We start from the raw sequence: 16,393 nt of genomic DNA, 5'->3' as shown, positions 1-16,393 counted from the left end.
GTGCAGCACTGTTCTACTTATATATCTTGACATCACCTCAAATGTGTTGCAAAGTGAACTAGTTCCTCTTCTCCCCCAAACTATCGCAGCTTTCCAGCTCTTCCATTTTTCTCACTAGCACTATTCTTCCAGTCTCATAGGCTATAGAAATATTGGAATAATTTTTTGCCCTAACCTTTCCTTGAACCTACTGTTTAAGACAGTGCTTTTTATACACATGATGAAGACGTGCAGTAAATGTTGATGTGTTGATGAACGTTTGTTATCAAGACCTTTTGCTGCTTTTTTCAAAGTATCTTTTGAATTTGCCCTTCTAAAAAAAAAAAATTTTTCCCAATTAAAAATCTATTGTCCTGCCCCCCTTCCTTTCTCCTAATGGAAAAGAAAACCCTTATAACAGATATACAGAGTTAGCAAAACAAATTCTGACATTGACCATGTCTATGTATTTCATTTCACACCTTGAGTCCATTACTGCTCTGTCAAGAGGTAGGTAGTATACTTCATCATGCTATCCATGAGGTTAGTCATTACATTGATTAAAATTCTTAACTCTCTTAGTTTTTGTCTTTACAATGTTATTATATAAATTGTTCTTATGGTTCTGCTTACTTCATTCTGCATCATTTCATGCAGGTGTTTCCAGGTTTTGTGCTTGACTTTCTATTCTTTATGTTTATATAATATATTATATTCTAAGGCAGGCCTGCACAACCTGTGATCCATAGGCACACCAAAGGATTGTAAGCGGCAGATGAAAAATGTAGAGGATGTCGGAAATCCTTTGGTGTGCAGCAAGCAGCCCTCGGGCTGCAGGTTGTGTAGGCCTGTTATAAGGTAATTGGTGGTGCACTGGATAGAGCACTGACCCTGGAGGTGGGAAGACCTGAATTCAAATCCCACCTAAGACACATGTGAACAAGTGGGCAAGTCACTTAACCTCTATTTGTCTCAGTTTCTTCAACTGTAAAATAGAGATAGTTAACAGGGTTGTTGTGAAGATCGAATGAGATAATATTTGTAAAAAGCACTTAGTACTACTATGTACCTGGCACGTAGGCACTATATAAATGTCCCTTCCCCAGTTATTCTGTTTTCCACCATTCTCCAGGCCTTAATCATATGATACCTGGATTATTATTTTAAAATTTTTACATTACCTATATTTCCTAGTATTATCCCTCAGTCATTTCATAACAATAAAAAGAGGGGAAAAATTCAGCAAAATAAACCCAATACATAAAAAAAAAAAACCAAACCCAAACACCCTTGCCATATGCTCTGTTACACAGCTTATAGTTTCCTAGCTCTGTAAAGAAGAGAGACAGGTATCTTTTCATATCTCTTCTTTCGGACCAAACTTGGTCATGATAGTTTTCACAGCGTTCAGTTTCTGTTTTATTTCCATTGATATGGGTGGGGGGGATGTGTGTGGGCGTGGGCGCATGCGCACGCGATTTCGCACACGCACACTCTGGTTCTGCTTACTTTGCATAAGTTCATATAAATCTTCCCGTGGTCTTCTGTATTTGTCATATTCATTGTCTCAGTTTCAGTGCATTCACATACCAGATTGTTTATCCATTTCCCAATCAATGGCACTGGTTCCTCCCCCCCCCCAATTCTTTGCTGTTACAGAAAGCGCTGCTGTGAATATTTTGATGTCTCCAGGTCCTTTCTGGCCTTGATTTCCTTGGAGTATATACCTGGCAGTAGGATCTTTGGATCAGAAGTATGGATATTTTAGCCACTTAGCATAATTACCAATTACTTTACAGAATCGAAGTGATTTTCAGCTCCACTAACCCTTCTTTTTTTATTTTTTTAAATTTTATTTTAAATTTTTTTTTTTTTTTTGCTTTTTGGTGAGGCTGTGGGGGTTAAGTGACTTACCCAGGGTCTCACAGCTAGTAAGTGTTGAGTGTCTGAGGCCAGAGCTCTATCCACTGCGCCACCTAGCTGCCCCACCGTTAACCATTCTTTAACATGGATGCTTGGAATAATTATTTAACAGCATATAAACCCGGTTTCTAGTGTTGTTCTTTAATCTATCATAAGTAGTTTTGCCAGACTAATTTTTCTAAAATACTATTTTAAGTATGTTGCATGTCTACTCAAGAACTTAGCATGGCTTCCTCCTTTTTTCTTACATCAGATCCATACTCCTTTGCCTGGCTTTTAAAGCTCCTTGTGGTGAGCCTCTCCTTTAATCTTGGGATTCCCCAACAGCCAGCCAATTTCAGTTCATATCTCCACACCATTCCTGGCACACAACATGGTTATTTGAACCTCTGTAATTTTGCTTGTACTGTTTATGGTGACTTTGCTCTTCGTTAGGTGTTTTGTTTCTCAATTTAAACTTGAAGCTCTTTTAGGAAAGTGACCATGTCTTATACTGCCTTCTTGTTCCCTAATATGGGATTCATAGTGATGGGTACTTAGTTCAATTAATAGTTCAAATAATAATTCCAGGTGTGGACAACTTTTACATTTAAATTTTTTTTAATTGCTGAGAAATTAACCATTAAGTCAGTGATTCTCACTTTGTGCTTTTATATAACCATAGATTGTCTTCAATTATCTCTAGAGAAATCTTAAGTATAACTTTCTGCACCTTAAAAAAAAATCACATCTAATTCATATACAGACACACTTCTTCTCACTAGCTGAGAACATTAATGATGTAAATCACAAGATGTTTCTAACTTGAGTGAAGCTGAATTAACAAAAACATGAACCCAGTATTTCAAATACTTGAGGCATGTAAGAATTTTGTTCTGAACTTAGTTTTAAAAGCACAAATGTCACGGAGCTAATTCTCACCTGTTCTGGGCTTTGTTCTGATTAACCTACGTCAGAGGTTTTAACATTTACGTGACTATCAGTGTGTAGATAATGCAGTTGATTTTTAAATGGGTCTAAAGGATCTAGTGGACTTGGGAAGGGTTTATCTGGTCATTTGAGCCTGTTTTAAAGTGGAACATTTAGTGGGACTAATAGAACAATGATAATAATAATTTTCTTCAAAGCATGCCAGTGAAGGATGTAGTATAAGTATCTGCCTCCATTTTGCAAATAAGGATATTGAGGCTCAGAAGTTAAATAAGTTATCCAAGACTATACAACTTAATAAGGTAGAGAGCTGGAGATTGAATTCAGGTGTCCTAAAGTCTCAAATCTAGTGCTTGACTTTATTAATAACCCTAGCTGTCTCTTGTATTCTAAAAGAAATCACTCTACTATGTTGTAGAGCACTAATGGTAACAGTACAGTATCATTCAGCCATGGAAACTGTTCATTTCTTTAATCTGGACACATTCTGCATAGGTGGGATCCTAGGATATAATTTTTGAAGATAAAATTTTTTCTAAGATGTATTTTTAAAATTAATACTTAAAAAATATTGTTATGCTATAAATGCAACAAATATTGCTTGTTTTATTTTAGACTATTTGAGTTTATGAATTTATTAGAAGGCATTCTGTAAATTCACCTTCCAGTAATGTGATCGTGAACAAAGTTATTTTAAAATGTTTGCCCAGTTGCTATTTATCTGTATCCACATAGCAAAGCATAAAGTAGGAGATATTCAACTTAACATAAGAATATATTATTCTGTTCATTTAGCAAATGTCATTGTATTTTGGAGAGTTCTCTAATGCAAGTAAGCCCCTAATTTAAGAATGGGTTTGTGTCCCAAAAGGGTAAATGATTGATATCAGATCATTCTTTGATGTAATGGTAGGGGGTGAAGTAGGAAGTTGAGCATTACAATATAACTAGAGTGGGCAGTAGGATAAGTGATGTAAGGATCTTGGTAATATATGGAACACAATCTTCCTTTTTTTTTTTTTCTGAAGTGCAACCTGTCTCACTTTTTTAGTGTTTCCCTAGTCCCCTCCTTAATACCTACCTGTAGAAGGTAGTTAAAAGCAGATGATCGTGGGGCAAGGAGACTTTATTTGGGTCTGATCAAACTTGTCTCAGTTTTTTAGGTAAGTTATTTGTCTTCCACAACAGAGCATTGGTATAATATGGGTGTAGAATCTTTCTAGGTTAGTTTTTTTTTTTTAGCGTCTCTTGTCCCAAATTTTGTAATTACTTATGGCTCAGAGGGGCTAGAGATACTCCCTCTTCTTCCTGGGTGTCTACTTTGTTTTCTGGCACTTTGGAAAAGTACTACATTGGATTTATTCTCCCTCTGTCCCTCTCTCCTTCCCTCCCTCCCTCCCCTGTTGAAAGATTGAGAGTAAGAACAGTTTCATTTTTGTATCCCCAGTGGCTAGCACATAGTAAGTTCTTATAGTAAATGTTTGTCGATTGATAGGGATGGTAGGGTAAAGAGTATATTGTGGGTACATCGTCGTCTTGGTCTCTTGTGGGTCATTTCGTGAAAGAATGATAAAAGGAAGATTATCAGGTTCTTCACTCAATGCACCTATACACAGACACACACCTAGGCTGGCTCTATTCTCAAATTTGTAGAGCTAAATAAAAGCTTCTTGGAGGTATTTGAGATGATTCCCAGTAATACCACTTTTCCAGGTTTACTGGCGGCTAGGAGTATGACAGGAAGGGGCAGGGTAGTAGTTCTGAGAACACTTCCTACCTTTCTCTTGACTCCTTACTGTAACATTTCCCAAAGCTTCTCTTTGGGCCCTCTTTTTCTCTTAGTCTAAGAAATCTTGTAAGCTTCTAGGGGTTAAAGGATCATTTCTTTGCAGTTGACTCTCTGCTGAATTCTAATCACATTTTCTTAAATACCTGTTGGACATCTCTTTTTAGGCATTTCAAGTTCTATATGTCTGAAAGTCGTTATTCTCCTACTTCCCTTACCTACCCCTGCTCCAAACAGCCTCATTTCTGTTAAGGGTACTGTGGTCCTATTCGTCACCCAAATTGCAAGCTTGTATTCATCCTTGATTTTTTTTCTCTCCAGTCTTGTCAGTCATGACACTTCTTGCATCCATCCCTTTTATAGTTCAAGTCTTTATCACCTTTTGATTGGACAATTGTAATAACTTTTCAGTTAGTCCTTGTGCCTCAAGTCTATCCACTCTACAATTCTTGCTCACACAGGTGTCAAATATTTCTAAAGTACAGGTCTGACTTTGGTGCTCTCTTGTCCTCAAACCTCCAATGGTTTTCCATTTTCAGCAGATAAAAATACAAACAGCCAGACATTTGAGGCCCTCAGTTTGAGGTTCCAATCTGATTTTCCATACTTTATTTCCTCCCACCTTCCTTCATGCCTACATACCTGCCACATTCCTGCCAAACTGGTTGCCCAAACTTAATACTCTCAGACTCTGCCCCCCATACTTAGAATCATGTATCTCTGAATCCTTTCCTTCCTTCAAGGCTACCTCTTAAGTGGAACTTTTCTTGATGATTACCTTTTCCATCTCCATCTTCACTCCCCACCACCACCCCTCCAAGTTGTTATTGTTCTTTCCCTCAGCAGTTTTCCTTGTAGATGTCTCACTCCTTGAAAGAAGGGAATATTTATTTCATTTGTGACTTTGTATGATGCCTTATAAATAGTAGGTCCTTAATCAGTGTTGAAATTAATTTTCACTTCAGGGCAGGATATGATACCTACATATTACAGAAAATCTTTAGCTAAGAAATTAATTTTTATATTTAATCTTATTTATTACTTACAATGAAAATTTGAGGTTTTGATTACTTTGAATTTGGGTAAAATGTTAATTTTGGGGGTGGGGCTAGGCAATGGGGTTAAGTGACTTGCCCAGGGTCACACAGCTAGTAAGTATCAAGTGTCTGAAGCTGGATTTGAACTCCGGTCTTCCTGACTCCAGGGCCAGTGCTGTATTCACTGTGTCACCTAGCTGCCCCAAAATGTAGTTACTTTGAAAATCAGCTTGACTTTTTTTTTTCCCTCTCTCCCTGGAGCTTTTCTTTTTTTAAGAGGCCTGATTGGTCACTTGGCTATTCCCCAGTCTTAATTTTTTTGTTTGTTTTGTTTTTATTTAATTAAGATGTGGTAATTGACTCTTTCATGGCAGATTTTGGCTTAGTAACAACACCTCAGCTTCACTACCTGGTGTGCTGTCAAAATACTAATGGGCAGTATGGGAAGGCAACCATAGAAGGCTACTACCAGAAACTCTCTAAGGCCTTTGTGGACCTTACAAAACAGGTGAAAACCTCTTTAAAAATGTGTTTTAGAATTTGGCTTTGAACAAATGACTGGTTCTGTCACAAAACATTTTAATTGTTTACCTTAATTGGATAGGTCACTAACCCTTTCTTCTGTTCTCTTCTCTAACCTCCTTATCTCTAAGGGGAAAATAAATTGTGTGTGTGTATTTATGGTTTTTTAAAAAAACCTACTATATGAACTGGCTGGGTATGGTGCACACCTGTAATTCTAGCTGCTGTAGAGGCTGAGACTGGTAGATCTATTGAGCCTGGAAGTTCTGAGCTGCAGTGGGCTGTGCAGATCATGTGTGCAAAACTAAGTTTAGCATCAGTAGTGATCTCCAAAGACCAGGGGGCTACTTATGGAGGGGAAAACTGTTTCAAATTGTGAATGAAGCAGGCCAAAGCTCCTGTACTAATCAAAGTGAGATTGGCTGTAGCCCCTCAGCCTAGTTAAGATGGGGACACTCTTTAAAAAAACAAAACAAAAACTCTTTGAACCTCCTGTAAGTTAAATGTATGAAACTGGCAAGAAACTGAGAATTGCTTAGCCAGATGTTGCTAAATGTTGCTAAATGTTTGTAAACATTCAACTTTAAAGGCAAAAGTATGTTGTTGCGTTGTCATTTGTTTTTAATAGTGGTAACTGAGATGACTATGATTCTAACTCATATCCCTGGATAGGAAAATAAGTTGGAGTCTTATTTTTGAAACAAAGCTTTATTGGTTTGTAAGCCCTTTGGTTTTACATCATTTCTGGATAATTCTTCTATCTCCTCATTACCTTCCTGCTGTGTATCCCATGCTTTTCTCTGTAAGAAAGGACAAAATAATTAAACAAAACCAAAACATTGACTGTATTTGACAGTGTATGCAACATTCCATGGCCCTAGTGTACACTTCTCCAATGAAAGGAATTGGGGACATTTTTTTTTCCAGAGTTAAAATTAGTTATTATATAAGCCATCTCCTATGTAAAAATTGATGCCAAATATAATAGATTTTTAGTGCCATAGCATGTCAAACCAGCGAAACTGTTAAAATTATCAGGCTTAACTGGATTTACTTTGATGTTTCTTGGTTTTACTATCAATCCATTTTTTTGTGGGACCCCTCTAAAACTATCAATACGTATGAACAAGGTTTATCTTTTTCATTGAAGGACACAAAATGTATTTTTTTTTTAACATTTCATTTTATTCTCTCCCTTACATCCTTTTCTCCTTTTTAAGACTTTTAGCAGTGGTCATAAAAACCGAGCTCTGAAAATCGATTGTGCAAGTGGTGTAGGAGCCTTGAAACTGAAGGAAATGGAAGGCTATCTTCCACAAGAGCTATCACTTCACATCTTTAATGATGGAACCAAAGGGAAACTCAATGACTTGTGTGGGGCTGACTATGTGAAAACTCATCAGAAACCTCCGAAGGGTACGTAGTGTTGGCCATGTAAAGTTTGATCCTTAACCAGTGAGAAATATAGAACTGGAAAATGGCACGTGAAGAAGCTAAGGTCTGTAGAAGTTTAACAACTTGATTTACCCAAGGTTTCATAGCTAAAATAATGGCAGTCTTTGATCCAAGCCGTCTGACTTCCACTATTTTATTCTTAGTAAGCCTATAGGTAACCTTTAGTTGAGAGAAATTCAAATGAATATATTTACTTTTTTTGTGTGTGCCTATGATATCACAAAATTTTTATTTTAAACAGCTTTTCAAACCATGGTAATGATTTTTGTTGGTACTTGCCTTTTCCTAAGTCTTTATGTCAACCTAATTCCTATAGTACCCTCCTTCTGTAAGGGATCTGGGTCAGCTATATGTTAAGTGAGAAAGAATAGAAAAAAAATCTTACGTAATAATTTTGAGAGAAGCAGTCATGTTTCCTCATACTTACGTGGCTCAGTTGATAACTTCATTGTCCTCTGTGGATTTAATTATACAGGTAACTCCCAGGTCTGTATATCAAGCCCTAATCTCTACTGAGCTCCATTCTTATGTCATCAACTGCCTATTGGCTATTCCAACCTGGATATCCTAGAATAGGACATATCAAACCCAATGTGTCCAGAATAGAACTCTGCACTTCCTTATTTTATCAAGCACACCACCCAGTGCTTGACAAAACAACCTAGGTGTTATCCTTTACTTCTTACTCTCCTTCCGCTCACATATCCATGCAGTTACTGAGTCTTTTTAGTTTTACCTCTACAGCATTTTTTTAGACCTAACCTCTTTTGCAGGCTCACATAGCCACCACTCTAGTTCAGACCCCAGTTGCCTCTCACCTAAACTCTAAGAAGCAATAGCCTCAAGTCTCTCCCTTCTTCAATCCATTCTCTCCCAGCAGCCAAAGTGATTTTACTAAGGTGCAGTTTTGTTTATGTCACTCTCCTACTCTGTAAACTCCGATGGTTACCTATTGTTTCCAGGTGTTTTCCCCACTGCACGATGTGGAACCCTGTGTTAGTTATTTTGCTTTTTCAGCTGTGTTTTCATCATAATAAACTGCTTTTTTTCATTTGGCTTTTCCTCTCTTTGGGATTGATCTTTACGCTTAACCTTAATACAGTAATTTAAATTATGAATGAGCATCAGGAATATGAAGTATTTTATGTATTTTGTTTCTCAACATTGTGAGGTACTGTGAGGTACAACAAATATATTTTCTTATTCCTATTTTAAAGTTGAGGAATCTGGGTCAGAGAAGTTGTAATTTCCTCATCACTTAACTTTTTGCACCCAATAGGAATTGATTAAGCACTTGCTATCTGATGGGCACTATGCTAAACATTGGGGATACAGCAAAAGACAAAAATACGCTCTTTGCCCTCAAGGACCTTACATCCTAATGGGTCATAGCAGCCTGGGCTTGAATTCATTCTGTGTGGTCATCTTTGATTAATGTTGTGGAAGAGAACTCATTTTGTGATTAGTAAAGGCTAGCCCAGACATTCTTCTGCCATCTTTTCTCAACAAGCATTTATATACTATGATCTTCTGTCATAGTGAAGAGAATGCTGGGCTTAGATTCTAGTAGACCTAAATTTGATTCCTGCCCATGCCCTTATTAGCTATGTGCCCAGGCAAGGACTTAACTTCTTTCAGACTCAGTTTCTTCATATGCAGAATGGAAATAAAAAGCACCCTACCTCACGGTTGTTGAGGATCAAATGAGATAATAAATATAAAGTGGTTTTGAAACCTTAAAATGCTACATAAATGTTCACTACTATTCATTTGAAGTTGTAAGTAATAATGCAGCTTATCTCAAAAAATTGCGTAAGACCTTAGTTTCTGCAGGTAAATTAAGTTATGTGGGCATTCAGCCCCTCTCTCTGCACACTTTAAAAAAACATTTCATTCTGGCCATCTATTAGTTGTAGGGGCTTCCATATATTAAATTACCATTACTGGAAAAAAGACCAAAATTATATGTGCTTTAGTGACGTTTAATAATACTAAATTAATACATGTAATTCATGTATTATATAAATCATATGCAAAAAAAAGTGATCCTTTTAACTATTTATTATCTAAACCTTTCTAGGGGATTGTTCAAAGTGCTTAAAAGGTGGACTTTTCTTGGCATAGATACTTGATTCTTAGAACATATCTTAATATTACAAAAAACTCTGGACAACAAACACTGGATTGTGGTCCATTTGTAATTAGCAATATTTTACTCAAATTTCACTGTAACTAGGGACTTTTAAGTGTACTGCATTTGTTGTAATATACTTTTATTTGTAAAGACTGTTAAGATTTGCATTTGAAGTCCACTTGTTTAAAAAAAAAATCCTGTTTCATGAAATGGCTGATACGTATTATTTAGGTATGACACTTGGGAAAGGTCTAGTCTGTTGGAGATCATGGCTTTCATTAAGCAGGACAGATCATGAATATGTGTTCCGGGGAATTTTCTCATGATGATTTCAATTTTATGTTCATTTTGTAATTATAAAATTTAGACAACTGTGTTTTTAAATTGTTCTGAATACCAGGATTAGAAATAAAGCCCAATGAGAGATGTTGTTCCTTTGATGGAGATGCAGACAGAATTGTTTATTACTACAATGATGCTGATGGCCACTTCCATCTTATAGATGGAGATAAAATAGCAACTCTGATAAGCAGCTTTCTTAAAGAGCTTCTCTTGGAGGTAAGAAGGCATTTATGGGTCTCAATAGTGAAACAGTTCTTCCATTCACTTACTTGCACACAAATAAAAATTTCTGTGCCTAAAAAGAAGTTTAAGACTTTGTACATGGTCTGAAGAGGTGGTAGTTTTAATTATTTGATGCTGGGGACATTTTATACATGGAACATTTCATCTTTGGAAACTTAACCTGTCTTTGGATATGGGACAGAGTGCCTAGTATCTTGCTTCCTAGAACATTAACACAACCTTGGATTTTTCAGGAAGCTTATTTAATACTGAATTTTAGAATACTAATGAATGCTCTTTTCTACTTCCTTTCTTTTGGGTTGTTTTAAGTAATCACATTATGTATCTCCCTTTAAGAAAATATCCTTAATGAAAATCCAAACTGACCAAACAGTAACAGGGAATGATTGTTCACATTATGTAAACTCTTTAAATTATAAATAACTTATTTATATAGAATTTATGAATTTATAAATTTGAACTCCCCAAAAGTTTTTTGAAATAGTGCTTTCTGCTTATTTCTGCACATGTAACTTTTTTTGGGTTCAAAAACAAAAGTTAAATGTCATGGTTTGGATTTGTTTAGGTTGGAGAAAATTTGAAGATTGGTGTTGTACAAACAGCCTATGCTAATGGGAGTTCAACACAGTATCTAGAAGAAATCATGAAGGTATTCACTTTGATATTTTCTTCGTAATTGCAGCTTATTGTTAAAGATAAGTGTTTTTTAGTAAGTTAGGAATATATCACATTTCTTTAGGGAAATTTTTCTCACAAATACTTTGTTTTTGAAAGCTGAGAAGCAATAATGGTTATTAATAGTCTTATTTTGTCTCTGCTGGCTCAGGGTATATGTTATTCTATATCATTTTCTACTGTTATTGAACTAACTCTAGTACCTTTATGGCATTATTGCCTTCCTTCTAAGAGACTTACGGGCTTTAGGCAATTTTAATTAATGGTAAGAAGCCCTAGGTGTTTCATTTGTCTTCCTAAGCCCTCATTTTTAATATTTCAGAAATTACTCTGCCACCATAACTCTTTTCAGAAGTAAGCTGTGAACCTATTGAGGTTTTCTATTTCTTTGTATTCCTATTGATAGGTACCTGTTTATTGTACCAAAACAGGAGTAAAACATTTGCACCACAAAGCTCAAGAGTTTGACATAGGAGTTTATTTTGAATCAAATGGCCACGGCACGGTAAGGTCTTTTTAGCAGGTAATTTCTCCATTTTCTGTGTGTGGATTGTTTTGTTATTTCATCAGTGTAGAATTTCTACTAGTGCAGATCAGCACTTCTCTGCACCTGAAGTATTATGATTGCCTGGGTCACTGAAAGGTTAAGTGAATTGCCCAGGGACACACAGTGTCAGAGGCAGGACTTGAACCCAGTTCTCTAAGTACTGTGCAACATTGCCTCTACTCCTATATAACATGACTATTTTTTTTTTCAAGAGTTACCAAGATCAATTCTTATCCAAATTCTCAAAATTAACATTTGGCCAAGTCATATTTATAAACAAGCTTATATCAAAATACTTGTATAACTAGTAATGCTAATCATCTGTAATATAGCTGGTATACAAACCTAAAATAACATTTGCTTAAATGTTAGTATTTACTGTATTATTATTGTTCTAAAGTTTAAAACTGCATTTAAAAGATAAGGCATAGTGATCTACTAATGGGCACTTTTGATTTCTCATTTTGTGAAAATGCCCTTATACTATGTAAACTGAAAAACAAATTTCAAAAAGAAAGGACTGAAGGTATCTGCTTTGCAGTGTCATTACAGTTCTGACCTCCCATCCTACCCTGTCCCATACAACATTCTATTCATATAGAAAAAGTTAAGTTTATCACTTAATAATCTAGGAAGTTAGTAGCCATCAGTGATTTCAGATATAGTTGGAAATTCAGGAATCTCCAGGGCTTTTGGTGTAGTGAACCTTATAGATAAAATGTGTGTAATTTCAATAGCACATGTGATGAAACTTCTCTTAAAAATTAACCTCATTAGTTTTATTTTTTAGCAAACTGACTTGGGCCACTTAATGTGGCTTTTATTGTTCTTGATGTTAAAGTTAATGCATACAAATTCACAATTATCGGAGGCTATCAACCTAGGAATATACTGTTCCTAGGCTCTTTTACATTTCTTCTTCACAGCAATTTTACTAAAGCAGCTGCAGTTGGGTCACTAGGTCCTGCACACAGGGCCTTTCTCTTCCATTTTCCCTCCAGGCCCCCTTTACTCTCAATAGCTTAAGAAACCACAGTTGTGCAGAAGAGTGGGTATATATGCCCCTTATCTTCTCCACTGGTTTAACTGGTAGGTAGAAAAATGGGCAGTGTTGCTAACAAATTGTGGCCACAATTTGAGTTCCCCTTCTGCCTTTTAAAAAATCTACCCTTTTGTGCTCTCATTTACTATTCTAATTTCCATCTTTGCTTTACTAAATGAGATTAGTATTAGGGACGTCATTGCTTACCAGTGTCTTTGACGCTAAACCATTATCTTCTAGCTTTGTGATCAAAGGGAGTGTGGGGAAGGTGAAAAGTTTGAAGTGATAATATTTAGTGGAGATTATCATTGTGGTTTTATGATTTCATTTCAGGTACTCTTCAGTAAGGCTGCTGAAAAGAAAATAAGGCAGCTGGCAGAAGAAGAAACAGATGAAAAAATTAGAAAAGCTGCTATGATGCTTGAAAATGTTATTGACTTAATTAATCAAGTAAGAACTAAAATAATGTATTGCTTAAAAAGTGTGCCAGATAATGCACTGGTTGATTTCCTGGAAGGTTTAGTGTTATTTTCATGCTAAAGGGAAAAACACTCATGAGAACTCTTAATATAATATTCAGATGTTATAGGGAGTGAGTTGTAACAAGAATAAGAATGGAAGGACTCTTGGTGACGTTTTGGAACATTAGGAAATAGTCCATTTCGTTCTACACCCCCACCTAAAGGAATAATCTAATGACAGCTAGTAAGTATATGTGGGGAAAAAAAATTAAATATAGACACACATCTATATATGCACACATACACATACATGTGTATACTGTCTTGTATCCAGAATGCTTCATCACTCCCATCTCTGTCAGGTAAATGGTGGGAAAAGTAAAACTTGAGCCCACCCATACCTATAGAATTATTAACAAATACCATCTTCTTCATTTGGCAATTTAGAGGAACAGTCTGAGAGTTGTCATTTTACTAAAGTCTGTAGTTTAAAGAGTAACAAATAAAATGTGGATTTGAGAGAGAAAAAACCCACAATCACTGATGTCAAGAAGAATGTTTAGGAGGGAGGTGCTATAGTTTGACCCAGTGACCTGGAGGAATTTCTTTTGCCTCTTCGTAATTCCCTTTTCATTCTGCAGACAGTAGGTGATGCCATTTCAGACATGCTATTAATTGAAGCAATCTTGGCAGTAAAAGGTCTATCGGTACAACAGTGGGATGCCATTTATACTGATCTTCCAAATCGGCAACTCAAAGTCACGGTGAGAGATCCCCTTCGTTAAAAGCTACTGACGCCAAACTCTCAGATATAATTTCAGATATGAGAGTATTAACAGTTATGTCTTACTAGCTGTTTCTTATTTCATCCCCATTGTGTAGAATTTAAGTAATTTTGCCTAATTCCACTTGTTGATTAAATTGTGTTTAGGTACAAAATTATGGCAGGGCACCTAGGTAGCACAATGGATAGATAGAGTGCTGGGCCTGGAGTAAGGAAGAACTGAGTTTAAATTTGGTTTTAGATACTTGTTGTGACCTTGGGCAAGTCATTTAACCCTGTTTGCCTCAGTTTCCTCATCTGTAAAATGAACTGAAGAAGAACCACTCTACTAGCTTTGCCAAGAAAACCCCAAATAGGGTCCTGGAGAGTTGGATACAACTGAACAACAACAACAAAGTTATGAATAGACCCTAAGAGGCCTCAAGGTGTTAACTGATAAGAAGGATATTTTTAGAAATGAAGGGGCTATAACAAAAGATATGTTTCCTTTTACCTATGATAAAGTCTAATCAACATTTTCTGACTTTCTGCCTTATTAGAGGGACAGTCTTGAAATTAGAAATTAGTTTATTTGCACAAAATGTCAGTTGAAACTGTCAAATGAAGAGCTGTATATCACATGCTAAAATGGGATGAAATGTAGATCAAATAGTGTAGAAGGTGTTTTGAGACTTAAGTATTTGGAGAATTCTTTTTCGGACTGGAATTGGGCCGTCAGGCCTTAAATAGCTTTGTAAGTTTGGGATAGGAATGATTAGTAAAAAGTAAAAGATAGGGGGGCAACAACGAACTAACAAAAGATAAATTTTCTTATGTGTTAGGTTGCAGACAGGCAAGTAATTGATACCACAGATGCTGAGAGACGAGCAGTTACACCCTTAGGACTACAAGAGGCAATTGATGAACTATTGAAGAAGTACAAGTTGTCACGAGCTTTTGTCAGGCCATCTGGAACAGAAGATATTATCAGAGTATATGCAGAAGCAGATTCACAGGTAAGAATTAGACTATAATTACCATTCCTTATTTATAGAATGCTTTAGCATTATAAAATTTTTCCTGCAACAACTTAGTGTGGTAGTCCAGTACACTGATATATCCACTCCTATTTTAAGGCTTAGATTCAGCAATTTTCTACAATATTGTGTTTAAGAATGGGATAGGACCAGTCACCTAGTAGAGTTTACTACATTAATCTTTATAGGTTATATAAAGGTAGTTATATAATTCCAAGACAGTATGTCATACATAGATTTAGAGTTGGAAGAGACCTCAGAAGCTCTCTTTTCCAACCTTCTCATTTTACAGGTGAGGAACTAAAAGTGCGGAGAGTTTAAAGGACTTGCCTTTGATAGTAATAGAGCCAGGCCATGAACCTGCAAAAAAGTGTTTTCAAGTCACTTACTTGGAAGGCATATTAGATTTCTCTAACACTCTGCTGGGGTTGCCTTCTAGAAAAACCTACAAAATCAATAATCAGTAGCTTGTCCTTGATAAAACCCTACAGTTTAACCATTATATTCAATATCTACAAGCAGTAGTCTGAATCCAAATTCAGTATTCTTTCCATTAAGGCATTTGATATGTGTAAGGCAGGAAACTGTTAGAGGGGAAGCAACTTGAGGACTTGTCTAGTTGGGTGAAAATCATTATCTGCCTAATCGTTAGTAAAATCATCTAAATTTTTAGTCTTAGTGTACCTCTTTGAAAAGTATCAAATATCACTCCTAGCTTCTTGATTCGGAATTTCTACATTTTCCTGTCTCCTTATCATGACTGGGTTTTTAAAGCTTTTTATTTATTCTTTCAATACATAAAAGCATTCTACAGTGTGGAAACAGTAGCCCATTTTCATCATTCTAGACGAGTATGAGGCTATAGTCATGTTATTTTCCAAGCAGGACCCTACTGGATTTGGCATAGAAAAATGCCTAAAGTTATCTGTTAACTGAATATTTTATAGCCTCCTTAAGGGAGCTTTTGTTGAATTTTAACAAAGATGAAAGAATGAAAGCCCCTACCTTATTCAGGAGAAAATACCTGACTTACAACATGCAAAAAGTGTTAAGTTTTCTACTCGGGAACAAATTCTGATTGATTTGTTAAAGTAGCCACAACGACTTTTGCCAAGCAAGATCCGTGAAGTTTCTAAGTATATGCTAAAAATGAACAAGTAGCAAGTGTTAAAATACTTACATGTTTTTCACTTACTTTTAAAATAATTCACAGGTAAATGCAGATAGACTTGCAACTGAAGTAAGCTTGGCAGTATTTCAGCTGGCTGGAGGAGTAGGAGAAAGACCAAAACCATTCTAAAGGAATGTATACCAACTTTTTAAAAAGTATGAAATAGAAATAAGTGTCATTAATATGTAAAGGTAATGATTTATGACATGGGAAATTTAAAATTAATTTACAATCAGAATATTTTTAAATAACTGGAATAAAGTATTCCATTAATTTTCAAAATAAAATTTTAGTGATTGTTATAGATTTGATTTCTTGACCTAATTGAAGATTATACTTCAAGCAG

The 16,393-nt window shown here is 35.9% G+C and overlaps 1 protein-coding gene across 3 annotated transcripts in view; it reads left to right on the top strand.

Moving 5' to 3' along the window:
* Positions 1 to 16,393, top strand: part of PGM3 (phosphoglucomutase 3) — a 23,321-nt gene extending 6,928 nt beyond the window's left edge. For 2 of the 3 annotated variants that reach the window (XM_027855724.1, XM_027855737.1), the window contains 9 exons: positions 6,030 to 6,163; positions 7,398 to 7,593; positions 10,167 to 10,324; positions 10,917 to 11,000; positions 11,433 to 11,531; positions 12,949 to 13,065; positions 13,718 to 13,840; positions 14,682 to 14,855; positions 16,090 to 16,392. In XM_027855724.1, coding sequence (XP_027711525.1) covers positions 6,030 to 6,163; positions 7,398 to 7,593; positions 10,167 to 10,324; positions 10,917 to 11,000; positions 11,433 to 11,531; positions 12,949 to 13,065; positions 13,718 to 13,840; positions 14,682 to 14,855; positions 16,090 to 16,176 — 1,172 coding nt within the window. In that variant the 3' untranslated portion in view covers positions 16,177 to 16,392. Of the gene's footprint in view, positions 1 to 6,029; positions 6,164 to 7,397; positions 7,594 to 10,166; positions 10,325 to 10,916; positions 11,001 to 11,432; positions 11,532 to 12,948; positions 13,066 to 13,717; positions 13,841 to 14,681; positions 14,856 to 16,089 lie in introns of all 3 variants that reach the window. The other variant, XM_027855729.1, reaches the window with a different exon arrangement.

Source organism: Vombatus ursinus, unplaced genomic scaffold (assembly GCF_900497805.2).
Source record: "Vombatus ursinus unplaced genomic scaffold, bare-nosed wombat genome assembly UNPS02000582.1, whole genome shotgun sequence".
Taxonomy (NCBI): domain Eukaryota; kingdom Metazoa; phylum Chordata; class Mammalia; order Diprotodontia; family Vombatidae; genus Vombatus; species Vombatus ursinus.
The sequence above is the reverse complement of the archived record's forward strand: the minus strand, read 5'-3'. Positions and strand labels throughout refer to the sequence as shown.